The following is a 13445-nucleotide window of genomic DNA, read 5'->3' as shown; positions in this document are numbered from 1 at the left end:
TTTCCTTCTCTCTCTCTCTCTCTCTCTCTCTCTCTCTCTCCCTCTGTCCCTCTCCCTCCTTCCCTTCTCTCTCTCTCTCCCCCTCCCCATCCCCACCACCACTGTTTGCCTGTCCTCCTGTCCCCATTCCCCCTCCCCAAGGATCTCATGTAGCCCAGGCTGACTCCAGCTCCCTACATTGCAGAAGATTACTTGATCCTCCTACCTCCACCTCCCAAGTGTTGTGATTATAGGTAAGTGGTACCACACCCAGTATGTTCTGGGATGGGATCAAACCCAGGGATCCGAGCAGGCAAGGTGAATGGCTACCAACTGAGCTTCAGCCCCAGCTTCTCTGTTTGTCTTTTCTAGGACTCATCAGATGGACACAAGCGGAAGAAAACTGTCATGTAAGAAGACCAAAATTGTTCTTTCAACAAGCATGAAATGAAAACTCTGAGTGACCGGATAGTGATTGAGTTGACGTCCTTGGAAGTCAACTTTCTCTTTGTGGAAATATGAGGCCATGGTGCATCATGCAGGACCTTGGAGCTAAGCAACTGGGAAGGTTAAGTTCATGTGGTTTATGACTGTAGGGCTCTGCTCTGCTACAGCTTTAATCCCTCGACTCAGGAGCTGGTAGCAGGAGGGTCAAAAGTTAAAGAATTATCCTTGGCTACACAATAAGTCCAAGGCCTGCCTGGACTATAATATCAAAAAGAAAACCATGGGAGCACAGGGCAGTGAGGAAAAGGAGAGGGGGGAAGAGAAAGAGAGATAGAGAATGGTGGCAGGAATTGACATGGTAGGGAATCCATGGAAGGCTGGTGATGTAGGTAGCCTCAGAACCTCGGGTCTGAAGGGACAATGAGGCTACCGATTGGCAGAGAGAAGACCCAGAATGAAGCCATTCATGGGACACATCCCAGGGCCCAGCAGAAGGACAGACCAAATACTGTGCCTTTGGATCATCCCAGGAATCCTGGTCCACAAACAAGCCTGTCTTCTTGCCCAAGATACTGGCCACCTTGTGTGGTAGGAGGGGGAAGAGGCAGGATGTAGGTGTCATAGCACTAGACCCAAGGAAGGCTAGGCAATATGGCACCTCTGCTTTGAAGCCCCAGAAAGCCCAGAGTGAGGTGTTAGGTTAGTTAGTTAGGTTAGTTAGTGCCCCACCTACTTTATCACTTTCATCTCCTGCCCACTTACCCTCCCAACCTGTCCCACTTCTGCCCACACAACCCCCAAGCTACTGCCCCCACCCAGGATGCTTTGCTCCCTCTACCACAAGCTCTCTGCACCTGTGCCTGTACTTGTGGTGCTGCAAAGCTGCCGGACACAGCTGTGCAAGCTGGCCACCACACAGGGTGTTGCTTCCACACTGCAGACATCACAGGCATCTACCAGCAGTCTCTATCAGGTGGCAGGAAGGTGCATCTGTTTTCTTTTAATCACCTCTACGTCGGCGCCATCTGGGCCAGCAGGGCTCTGCTGTTTGCTCTGCCTAGAATATAGCCTTCCCTATGCTTCACGCTTCACCAAGCTGTCTTCTGCTCCATCACTTGAGCCTCTTCTCTTGGAAGATATCCATAGCAACACCCTTTTTACCACATCCGGCTGACGTCAGTCAATGCTAACTGTTGATAACAGGAGTCAATAATGCTTATAGAGATTTCTGGAAGACATGGTTCTGGGTGGACATGAGGGCTGAATTGATTACTCAAAAGTAATGCTCCTTTCAATATTCATTGTTTAAACAGGAACATTTAAAAAAAATCAGTTGGTTTGTGCTTTTCTTTGACACTTGCTAATGAGTGACTGACTCATGTCAAGGGCAAATGAGCTAGAGTCAGGGAAACTGTAGCTGCTGCTGGGACTTATCACACAGCCCTCTTTACACTGCGTTTGCTCTCTTCGTGAGACTGCCTTCTGTCTATAGTATCTGAGGTTGAGTTTCTGCTTCCTGGAGTGCTATAATAGTGTTTTATTTACAAATCCACGAGTCTATTGAATGTTCCAAGTGCAAATGCACTCAGATCATCTGCAAGTCAAGCAGAAAGTCACCTGGGGAGGATGAGAGTTTGATGGGCAGGCCCTGAAGCCAGATCACCTGAACTGGAGTGCAGTCACTCATTGTGGGATCTTGAGCAAGTCTGTTCCCATCTCTGGGCATGCTATCCTTCACACGTTCAACTGGAAGGATTATAACGTGAATCTAAAGTAGGCTGAAAGCTACAGGGAGCTGTGTGTCATGACTCTAGCAGCCAGGCACAGTGGTACAGCCGGTGATCTCAGCACTCCCAAGGTTGAGGTGGGAGGATCCCAAGGTCAAGGTCAGCCTGGGCTACGTCGCAAGACATTATCCTTAAAACTTAAAACATAATATGCACATACACACATATTATTTTATGTACATGAGTGTTTTGTCTGCATGAATGTTTGTGCATCACAAGCATCCCTGGGGTTTGTGGAAGCCAGAAGAGGGCAACAGATACCTGAGGACTGAAGCTATAGCTGTTTGTGAGCCACCATGTGGGTGTTGGACATTGAATCCAGGTCCTCTGGAAGTGCAACCAGTGCTCTTAACCACTAAGCCATCTCAAGAGCCTCTAGACCTTGTCTTAATAAATAATTAAGTAAACAAACAAGCAAATAGGTTGGGGGTGTTGCTCAGTTGGTAGAACTCTTGCCTAGCATGTGCAAAGTCCTGCGTTCAATCCCAGGTGGCATAGTAGCTCACGCCTCTAAGGAGAAAGCAGCTCAGAAATTTAAGAATATCTTCCACTACACAAGGGATGCAGAAATCCAAGGTCATACTTGATTATACAGGAAACTTGAAGCCAGCTTGGGACATAAGACCTGCTCCCTCCCTCAAAAAAAAAAAAAGATCTTTGAAGAGATTTCTGTATTTATGATTGATTGTTCTAGTTGCTACTACAAATAGATGTTGCAGGTGGGCACACACTATTCACAGACCCAAGGGTATTTCGGCTGTAGGAACTTTTTATTAGCAGGGGGGAGACGGGACAGTTTGAGGCAGGGAGGGCTGCAGCGGGGAGGGGTGCAGCGGGGAGGGGTGCAGCTTGGCTCACTTGGGAGGCTCTGCGGCCAGCACCGGGAAACAGCCTTCATGATGCCACTGGCGGTCACGCAAGCGACGCACAGCCTGCATCTGTGGCTGAAAGGCGCCCCACTCATTCCAGTGTCGGAAGTCGCCAGGCTCCAGCAGATACTGATAGCCGCGGTAGCCTGGGTACTGGTAGCCGACCCATCTGGGAAGAGAGTGGGAGAGGTGTAGAGACAGCCAGGGCCCTCCCTCTTCCCCAACCTCTCGCTTGTTACCCATCTTGCTAGTGTCCCAGGAGGGTCCACACACCTGCCTGGCTTGGCCTTTCCTGTCCCATGCCCTGGGAAATGGCCTTCCCATTTCCGGTAGGCCTCAGTAGATTCTCCTCTGAAAAGTGGGCACTGTCACTTGGCTGCTGTTTTGAGTACGCTTGGGGACCAGATGAAATGAATGCTCCCACTGTAGGCAGTAAGTCCACACCCACGGGTCCGGGAAGGACAGAATTCAATACATGAATCTTGAGCTCCCAGGTGATGAGGACGAGGAGCCATGTCTCCAGACCTGAGTGGCCCTTCACTCGTGGCGGTCTCTCTGGCTACTGTAAGCGCTCTCCAGTGTCAGATAAATAACCTAGAGTCAAGTCCAGAACCTGAGCCCTGTGGGCCTCAGTTTACTCTCTGGGAGTGGTGATGGCGGTGATGCCTCTCACTCCGTTTCTGATGGGGACTCATTTCCTCTGATGGCTGAGTGCAGCACAGAGGCTCCCTCACCAAAGAAAGGGCAATCAGCGATTCACTCCACGTTCGGTCCTTGCCTGAACACAAGCCAGGTCTTTTGCTTGCCCTTGGCTGGTTTCTGTAGAGGAAAAGCCAGATCCCGCCCTGTTCCTTCCACACTGCTACAGTGGGTAGTCAAGGCTGGACCATGTCCACACTGTACAGAGCATACTGGTGTCTCTAGTGCTGGGCAGAGGAAACCCCTCTAAGCAGAGAGTGGCCTCAATCTAAGCCTTGCCTCTGTGTGCTCAGCACGTGGCAGGCTCTCAGACAAGACTCAGAATTCTGAGAGGAATGGATGAGGTTCAGGGCAGAAGGAAAAGGGGGCTAGGAAAAAGGCTACCATCCTGGAAGCACTATAGAAAGGCAAAGAGGACACTCATCCACAGGGGCCATGACTAGAGACAAGGCCGCTGACTCTCCCTAGGTTCTTGAAGAAGTAGGGTAAAGGGCTTTGCTTGGGAACCTCAGATGCCAGGAATTCGGGTGGATGAGGAAGCCTCAACCATGCACTGTGCAGCTAGCAGCACTCAGGTGAAGATGGGGTGCCACCTCACCCAGAGACCTCTGCTGGAACTACCCTCTGTCCACATCAGCTCTGGCCAAGGCCACATTACTCCTGAGCAGCTGAGAGTCTCTCCACTGTGGGCTATAGTACTTAGATGGAGGTGGAACTTGTCACACACCACAGAACCCCAGGTGATCTGTTGTGCATGTGATCTGTTGGCAGAACCCCAGGACCCAGTCCGTTCTGGAAGACTCTGTGTGTGTGTGTGTGTGTGTTTGTGTGTGTGTCTGTACATATCTATATGTATGTGACTGTGTGTGCCTGTGTGTGTCTGTGTGTCTGTGTATATCTATGTATGGGTCTCTGTGTGTATGTGACTGGGTGTGTATATGTGTGTCTGTGTGTATCAGTGTATGTCTCTATGCATGTGTCTGTATGCATGTGTGTGTTTGTATATATATCTGTATGTGTGTGTGTCTGTGTGTGAATCTGTACATGTGTCTGTGTGTTTATGGAGGATGGTTATGAGGTCTTTCCCAGGGACCTGATGTGACATTTCACCTCTGGCAGCCTTAGCCTCTCTCTCTGCACTTGCTATGAGGTCCAGGACCTGGTTGCTTACGTGCCACCGGAGACAGTCACGCTGCCCACACGGTCACAGAAGCCATATACCCAGAGGCTGGGCACGTCATCCTCTTGGATCTCCATGGTGTTGCCCTTGAAGTTGGCTCCTTCAAACAGGCAGATCTTGTGCTCCTGGGAGTCCTGGGGAGGCCAAGACCAGTCAGAAATGGAAGCTGGGGTGGGTAGAAGAAAGGGGTGAGGAGGGACCCTTTGGACTTGCCCAGTGTGGACCCTCCTTCTCTGGGAAGAGAGGATAATGGCTTCTACATCTCAGGTGCCCAAGGATAAAATGGAATCATCCACACAGGCTTAAGTTCTTATGGGGAAATGTGTGACATCACCTTGCAGCAACACAGAGGCCCAGAGAGGGCAAACATATTGGTTTACAGCACACAGCCAGCAAGGGATAGCACCTTCCAGAGAAGTATCATCCCCAGTTCCCAGCAGTCTCTGAGGTATTGGGAAGCCCCTTTCAATGTCTCTTTATATGAATTCTAATCAAGTGAGCTGCAATGGACCGTAGTTGTAGAAGGACAGACAGATGGAGCATGGATCTGCATTTGAGCTCGAACTGTGGTCCTTATGCCCAACCCCTTGGACATTTCACTCTGTCCTGCAGGTCTCAGTGTGCTCTCCTGTAGAGTGGGTTTGCTGCCACTTCACCCCGGGACTGTGGGTAAGAGACTTTGTGGTTGAATGATAGACCTGGAAGAGACTGAGGTGCACCCTTGAATGCCAGCATAGAAGAGTTCTGGCTGGAACTGGTGTTCTTTTGGTTGTTGATTTTGCTTTTTGTTTTGAGTGCTGGGGTTGGAATCCTGGTCCTGCTACATGCTAGGCAAGTGCTCTGCCACTGAGCCCCAGGCTCAGCCCCACTGAGTTTTAAGAGGTGAAGTGCCATGGGGATGTGCAGCCAACAGGGAGGAGCGAGGCCCAGCCAATTGCTGATGAGCTGTGCAGTGTGAAGAACTTCATTTTCCATGCTTGGGCCTCGGATTCCTTATTGTTACAATTAGTGTTGTAATGGCTTCTGCCTACTAGGGCTACTTTACAAATTCCACAAAAGGAAGAGGAAACACCGAACACCCAGCAGGTGCTCATTAAAGGAGTGCTTCATTCAACATTGTCACCTAGCAATGGGGGGGGGGGGTGGCAGGGCACAAGCACATCCTTCCTTCCGTGAGACACACTTACGTGGAAGACTGTAAGTGAAGTAAGTTAGTCTTCCAGAGGGAAGAGCAGTGGACCAAGGGAGGAGTTAAAGGAGAAGGGAAATTTAAGAGGGACTGTAGGTCAAGTAGAAGTAGGAGAGCTAGAGAGGGAAGTAGGGCAGAGGTCACAATGAGTGGAAGAGAAGGCATAGACAGCAAACATCCTTGAAAGAGGACTGGTGTGAGGTAGGGATGGGGACACAGGAGACAAGGTCGCTACTTAATCAATGCCAGTGACTATTACCTATAACTATTGCCATCTTGAGGACCTTGAGGAAGGTCCAGTCTGTGGCTCCCTATTGCAATGCAGGTGAGACCTCATGGTGCCCCATAAAGCCCTGTGGGACCCCACCTTGCAGACACCCCTTCTCACCCTGTGCCCCCACCCCCGGCCACTCCTGCTGCAGTCAGGTGATAGTGTGTAATTTATTCTGCTGCGGGACTCTGACCTCACTGGCCCTTGGATTGCTTTCCCTACAGCTGTCCTTGGGCAACTCAGCTAGTTCTCAAGCGACCCTCAGGTGCTGGCTGCCCTGCTTACTGCCCCGCCTAGTCTCCCCTCCTATCAACCTACCCCAGCAGCACAGACCAAGGTTTCTGGTTACTGATGGGTTTCCAGGGCCTGGGATGGAGTTGGCAGAGTCAGGCTACCCTAAACTGTCTAATAGGGTCTCAACCATGTATCTCTGACTGGCCTGGGATTTGCTTTGTAGACCAGGTTGACTGTAAACTCTCAGAGATCTGCTGCCTCTGGCTCCCTGAGTGCTGGGTTAAAGGTGTGCGCCACCACATTTGATCCCAATGGTCAGGTTTGATTTGGGAAACAACTCTTTAATTTCATGAAAGCAGGATGAAAGGGAGGCGGGAACCCAAGAGTGATGTGCGTGAGGTATGTTAGGTGCTCGGGAGAAGGACAGTCACGGGGACACAGACGACAAATCAGACAACTGGACCACTTCCCTAAGTGTAAAAGATTTCCTGGAGAGGGGCTGGGGTGAAGGAAAGGGGCTAGTGCCCCCAGCGGCACCAGATTCGGAACTAATTTACCTGGGGTGAGGATGAGTGGTAAGAGTTTTAAATTTTTTCTAATATATTTTGTCTAAACATCTATGTCTAAAATATAACCATAATTCTAATGTTAATGTATCACGAGAGCATGATCTTTTATGCTCACGAGAATGGTATGGTGGTGTATGTAAAACCAGGAGAGTGTTATGGCTCAGCTCCATCCAGACCAGATCAATTTCATAGGCTCAGCAACTACTTAGGGTCTGATTGTGGTGCAGCACACCTCTAACCCCGGGAGAAATATGAAGCCTGGGCTACAAAAGGCTAGTGCCTACTGTATCAGATAGCAACGTCTAGAGCAGTGGTTCTCAACCTTCCTAATGCTGAGACCCTTTAGTACAGTTCCTCATGTGTAGTGACCCCAACCATAAAATTATTTTTGTTGCCACTTCATAACTGTAATTTTGCTACTATCATGAGTTGTCATGTAAATGGTTTTGGAGATGGAGTTTAGGCAAAGGGGTTGTGACCACAGGTTGAGAGCCATTGCTCTAGCGGTAACTTCATTGACACCGTCCTACTTGAGCATGCGTCTCAACTGCACCCATTCCACAGATGGGCAGACAAGGCTGCCTAACTCACAGTGACACATTAGTAACGCCTCATAGTCCTGGGTGAGCCTTCATGAGCACGCTTTCTTCACAGACATTTCCCACCTCAAGAGGTGAGAGTCAGCACCATCCGAGCCAGGCTTGCATGAGTAAGAAGTAATTGGCTCATGACTCATAATCAATTCATAATTCTAGAACAACCATGCATCATGCAGGGCTATCTTCACTATCTAGATTCATCTCCTTTACACTGATCTAAACATCACTAAGCTAATTCAGCATTAATTGTCACAATTGTCTTTCCCAAAGTCCCTTACTCAGTCACTTCGCAACTTTCTTCTTTTTTCTTTTTGCAACAGGGTCTCGCTTGTAACCAAGGCTAGATCTGAACTCATAATCCTACTGCCTCCACCTCCCCTGTGCTGGGACCATGGGCCTGTGTCACCATGCTTCCCTGCTCACCATAGACCGCTGTCCCAGTCCCAGCCACTCACCATCCTGATGGGCCGGAAGGACATGAGCCGGTCACTGCGATAACTGCTGCTCCAGGTGTCCCAGCGAGGGTACTCACCCTTCTCCAGGACAAACATCTCCCCACGGAAGGCAGATTGCTCAAAGGCCACCCAGCTGAACACAAGAAGGACCAAGAGGGACAGAGACGGGAAGGTTAACACATCAGCAAGTTCCTTCCCCAGCACAGAGGCCCAGGCACCAAAATGAAAATCCCAAGTGGGTCCAATGGGTCTAGGCTTTATTCTGTGCTAATTCCCTTTCTTTCCTAAGTGCCTTCCCCATCCTGGGCTTCATCACTTCATCTACACTAGCATTTTCTGGAGTTGGCAAAGGATTAAATGAGACACTATTTGTAATTATCTGAGCAAATTATTTTAGCCAATATGGGATTCACACAGACTTTAAATGCTATAAGGACCTGGGGCCAACTAACTAACCACGAAAGATTTTCTTTTAATCTCACTAATAACTGGGAGGAAGTCACTGCTTGCTGCTAATGTGATCCTGATGCCTACTGGTCGCTTCTTTCCAACCATGGGAACAACAGGCCCTGGTTCTAGTCCTTCAGGCCAGGGTATGAAGTGATACTTTGGGTTCAAAGCAAGGCTTCTTACAGGGACCCATGACTTACAATGGAACTAGGGTTTAAATTGCTAGAGTGGTGTAAGCTTGTGTTCAAATATAACACAGGAGTTGGGCAGGCTGATGCAGCCTGCAATTCCAGCACAAGGGAAAAGCAGCAAGATCATGATATCTGTGGCCAGCCTGGGCTACATAGTGAGACCCTGTCTCCAAACAATAAAATCAAAGGAAGCAAATGTGAGTAGTCCCAGAAGTCCAGATAGGAGAGAAAAAATAATTCCCATTTGCTGAGAACTAGCCTGGCAGGCAGGAGCCCCACAACTAGGGTGGGTGGTGCAGAAATGGAGCGTGACAGTGAGTCTCAGACACCTGGTGAACTCTCATGACGTGACAGCACATGTGAAGGGTCTTTCACAAAGGGTAAATTGGACATTTTTCACTGTGGTCTGATTAGGAGGGTTAGGGCAAAGATTATGGGGGGAAGGGTGATCCTCAGTCTATGTGTGTGGAATTCTAAGGGACCAAGAGAGAACCAGTGGAACACCGTGTTGTCTTCCTGAGGGCTACTGGCACCTTCTCACCAGAAAGATGGCAATGAGGAGACACCCCACGAGCCTCAGGATATTGTCTGAGAGATGAACCAACCACATTAAAGTGACAGGAAGAAAGATGTGAACTTGTCCTCAAAGAACACTACTGAGGTTTTGTTAAACAGACTAGAGAAGAAGAGGAAAATAAGGCTGGCTGGCCGGCTCACTGGAAGGATGGATAGAAGGGTAAATGTATGTATGTATGTATATATGTATGTATGTATGTATGTATGGGTAGGAGGTATGGAGATAAATGAATACATGGTTGATGGGTGGATGAATAAGCGGATCAGTAGATGAATGAGTAGAAGGCTGAGTAGGTGGATTGGCGGGGACAGCAAGATCAGTGTAGATGGCTGAAGAGTTGGATGAATTAACAAATAGGTGATATGGGATGGAAGATGGATAAAAGGGACTGGATGGATACTAGACTGATGGATTGGCCTATAGATGGATGTGCGGATGAACAGGTGACACATGTGGCGGACAGAATGTGTGGATGGGGAGGGAACCTCAGAAACTGGTGCCACACAGGCATGAAGACCAGAGACTCTGGGAAATGACAGACTTGAGTTCTGATCCCAGTTCATCATTGACTTACTTACCGTGTGATTTGGAGCAGTCACGGATGATGGTTAAACATCAATAAAAGAGAAGAAGTGCGCCACGCCTTTAATCCCAGCACTCGGGAGGCAGAGGCAGGCGGATCTCTGTGAGTTCGAGACCAGCCTGGTCAACAAGAGCTAGTTCCAGGACAGGCTCCAAAACCACAGAGAAACCCTTTCTCGAAAAACAAAACAAAACAAAAAAAAACAAAAAACAAAAAAAAAAAAGAGAAGAAGTGCCTGCATGCACATCCCTGAAAAGATTGAGCGTCTGAAACTAGGGAACTCATGGAGCAGACTCAACATGAAGCTCACACAGTATCTCGTCTATGACTAGCGAGGCGGAAGCTATATAAAGATGAGGCAGGTGTGGTCTAGTCACCTGCTCCTCTCCCTCCACCTTCCTCTGTCCTCTTTGGATAGCCCATGAGGATTCAGTCAGCAGTGAGAAATGCCAAGTAAGTGTCCTGGTGCCCATTTTCAGTGCCTATGACTCATTCTAGCCACAAGCAAGAAAAGGAAGGCAGGAATCAAATGGAGCTTCAGCCCTGAGAGGTGGTGCCCAAACATGGTGTTGGGTTTCAGGCTGAGATTTCCCAGGTAATGTCTCTCTCCTCCTTCCCCTGCTCATCTCCTCTTCATCCTTTTTTTCCCACACACCTGCTGATCCTGACAGAGCCCTTGCCCCTGGATCTCAGGCCCATATCTTTCCCTTTGGGGTACAACCCCTGAACAACAACAACAACAGAAAAAAAGGACATGGGCACAGCCGTCTCTCCTTTTGAGGAGAAATACTCTGGCTTTGAGTCATCAGCATCCCAAACATTCCGAAACCTCAAGATGGCCACATCCAGCAGTTTCTGTCCCAGATGGGCTTAGGGAATGGGTGGGACTGACTTGGGGTTGACCACACCAGGAATGGAGTGGGCGCAAGAGGCGTGAGTGGCCCCCAAAACAGAACATAGACCACAGAGTGCTGCTGAGACCCACAGGGAAGTAGATGGCCATCACTGTCGCCTGCCATGCTTGGATGTCTACAGTGCCAACCCCTGTCTCAGAATCATTCTTCCTCTTATCGTTTCAGCTTCAAGGAAGCAGGCTTGGAGACAGGACAAGATACAGGAAGGAGTGAGCATTGGAACCCAAGTAGGTCCGATCTCAATCTGACCTTCAATTCAAGCTGGTTCTTCCTTTTGTGCTGTTGGCAGCTTGAGATGCTTTAAACACTGACTGGCCATTCCCCTTGGGGATTTCATGGTAGAAAAACAATAGCAGAGAGGACAATGGAGATAACCCAGGAGAGATAGTTTTCTGCTTCTGAGAACAGGGAGTAAAATCCAAGAGCCTGTGACAGATGTGGATGCTGCCACTCAGCATGGGTGATCTCACCCATTGACTAAGCCCTCAGAGCCAAGGTCTCCTTGTCTGTTGACTGGGGAGTAGGGTAGCCCTCTCTCAGACAACTTGGTGCTGTTATAGGTGACAAGCCATGCACCTGCTTTTTACACTACAGATGTTTGGGAGAGGGGATGTCTGGGGACATGTGGTTCCTCCCAAGGTAGCCTTACAGTGCCAGGTCATCTCTGAGTCTCAGTTTCCTCAACTGTCAATGAGGGAGCACCATACCCCTCCCCCAGGTGTGCAGAGAAGCTGGGGAAAGACCAAGGGGTGACTACTACTCAGGCACTCGCCAGGCAAATGTAACTGTTTTGTGGTAGAGAGTGTCCCTCCCTGTCCAGCACTCACGGTCCTGAGATGACGATCAGGCTGCGCACTCGCTCAAAACCACGATCCCCCAGGTTCAGGCACTCCCCGGAGAATTCAACCCGACGGCCCTGAAAGTTTTCCTGCTCGAAGACGACCAGCTGTCAAGAGAAGCCCCCCATGACCGGGGAAGATTGAGGGGTGGCCTGGCTCCATGATCCTGACCTCCAAATGAACAAATCTGATAGATGAGGGGGCTCAGATCCAACAACTCCTGAAGGGCTTGTGTCAATCATTGTCAGGATGCCATGAGCCTCAGTTTGTGAATGAGTCTGCTCCCTGTCTTCCCAGCACTGAACTCAAGGTCAGTACCATGGTCAGGTGCAGAAATGGGGACCCGTGTCTCTCATTCAAGGTCTCCCTATGTAGCCTAGATTACCTGGAATTTATTCTGTAATCTGGGCTAGCCTTAAACTTGGGATCCTCTGGCCTCCACTGCCAAGTAGTGGGACTAATTGTATGTGTGCCACTGGGCCCAGCTCTTCTAGTTCCTTCTCTGCGTTATTTCTCAGCCAGGCATGACCTCTCCACCGGAGTCGCCCAACTTGGATCTTCCACTGCCTAACTCATATTCCAGGCTACATACATGGCCCTGACCCTGTTCTAGGTGCAGAACCCACTTTCACCGAGAAGCCTTCTTGGATTGCTCCTGCTCTACACTGGGCAGGAACCGAATGCCTTCCACTGTGGTACTCCTCATAGCCAGGTACAACTCCGGGAAGTCACCACTGCCTCTGGGTCTCCCTCCTTCCCCTCCTCCTCTGCCTTCTCTTCTTCTTCCTCTTCCTTTTCTTTTCCCAACCTCTACCTTCAAAGAGCTCCTTCTGGGCAGGGCAGATACGAGCTGTTTCCTTATTTGTGGACCCAAATATAGGTAACGCTCACTCAGCCCTCATTCGTCTCTGCAGCTCCCATCTGGATTTTTGCACATTTTTTGCCCCAACAGCAACATTACCATTCAGTGATGTCAATGCACCTATCTGGCACCAGGTGCAGGTGGTAGATACTTAAAGTTGGGGAGATTATGGTAGGGATAGTGTTCTGAGGGACCCTTAGGGCCAGGTAGAGGGTTTCCATCAAATCTTAGCTTATATATGGATTGTGGGTTTGCAGGTAGGTACACGCTACCTTGTTAAAAAGTAATTTAATGATTAAATGCAATGACATAAATCAAAACCAGCCACATCCAGGCCAGATGTGATTCATAAACCAAGTGTGGCCAGGGCTCTACCTGAGGGTAAAACCACCATAAATCAAATCCCAAGGACAGAGAGTCTGGCTCTCCAGGAGCCCTGCAACTTGGACCTAGGGGAAGAATTTCCAGGAAAATCAGAGGTCAGCCTGGTGGCCTGGTGGCTCTCCTGGTCCCTGCCACCAAACACACTCCCCTCTGGTTTCTGGCTTTGCCAACCACTAAGCTCCTATGTACAGTCTGGCCTGGCAGTAGGCATCTTGCAGCATTTCAGGGAATTCCCTTTTCTTCCAGGCATGTGGAACCCTTGAGGTTCCCAGACTGTCTGGGAGGGAGAGGCCATGGAGGATGGAGAGCAGGCCATGGAGGATGAAGTGCAGGCCAGGGAGGATGGAGAACAGGCCAGGGAGGATGA

At 49.6% G+C, this 13445-nt stretch overlaps 1 protein-coding gene across 3 annotated transcripts in view; it reads right to left on the bottom strand.

The window, feature by feature from the left end:
* Positions 1-2972: 2972 nt before the first annotated feature.
* The window catches only part of Crybb1 (crystallin beta B1), a 12944-nt gene continuing 2471 nt past the window's right edge, over positions 2973-13445 (bottom strand). For all 3 annotated transcript variants that reach the window (XM_005344223.2, XM_026787284.1, XM_026787286.1), the window contains exons 3-6: positions 11821-11939; positions 8279-8411; positions 4953-5095; positions 2973-3251 (exon numbers count right to left, since the gene is read on the bottom strand). In XM_005344223.2, the coding sequence (XP_005344280.1) occupies positions 3068-3251; positions 4953-5095; positions 8279-8411; positions 11821-11939 (579 nt within the window). In that variant the 3' untranslated portion in view covers positions 2973-3067. The remainder of the gene's footprint in view (positions 3252-4952; positions 5096-8278; positions 8412-11820; positions 11940-13445) is intronic.

This window comes from Microtus ochrogaster, chromosome 2 (assembly GCF_000317375.1).
Source record: "Microtus ochrogaster isolate Prairie Vole_2 chromosome 2, MicOch1.0, whole genome shotgun sequence".
In the NCBI taxonomy this organism is placed as follows: Eukaryota; Metazoa; Chordata; class Mammalia; order Rodentia; family Cricetidae; genus Microtus; species Microtus ochrogaster.
Note: the sequence above shows the minus strand (reverse complement) of the source record. Positions and strands in the feature narration are given on the sequence as shown.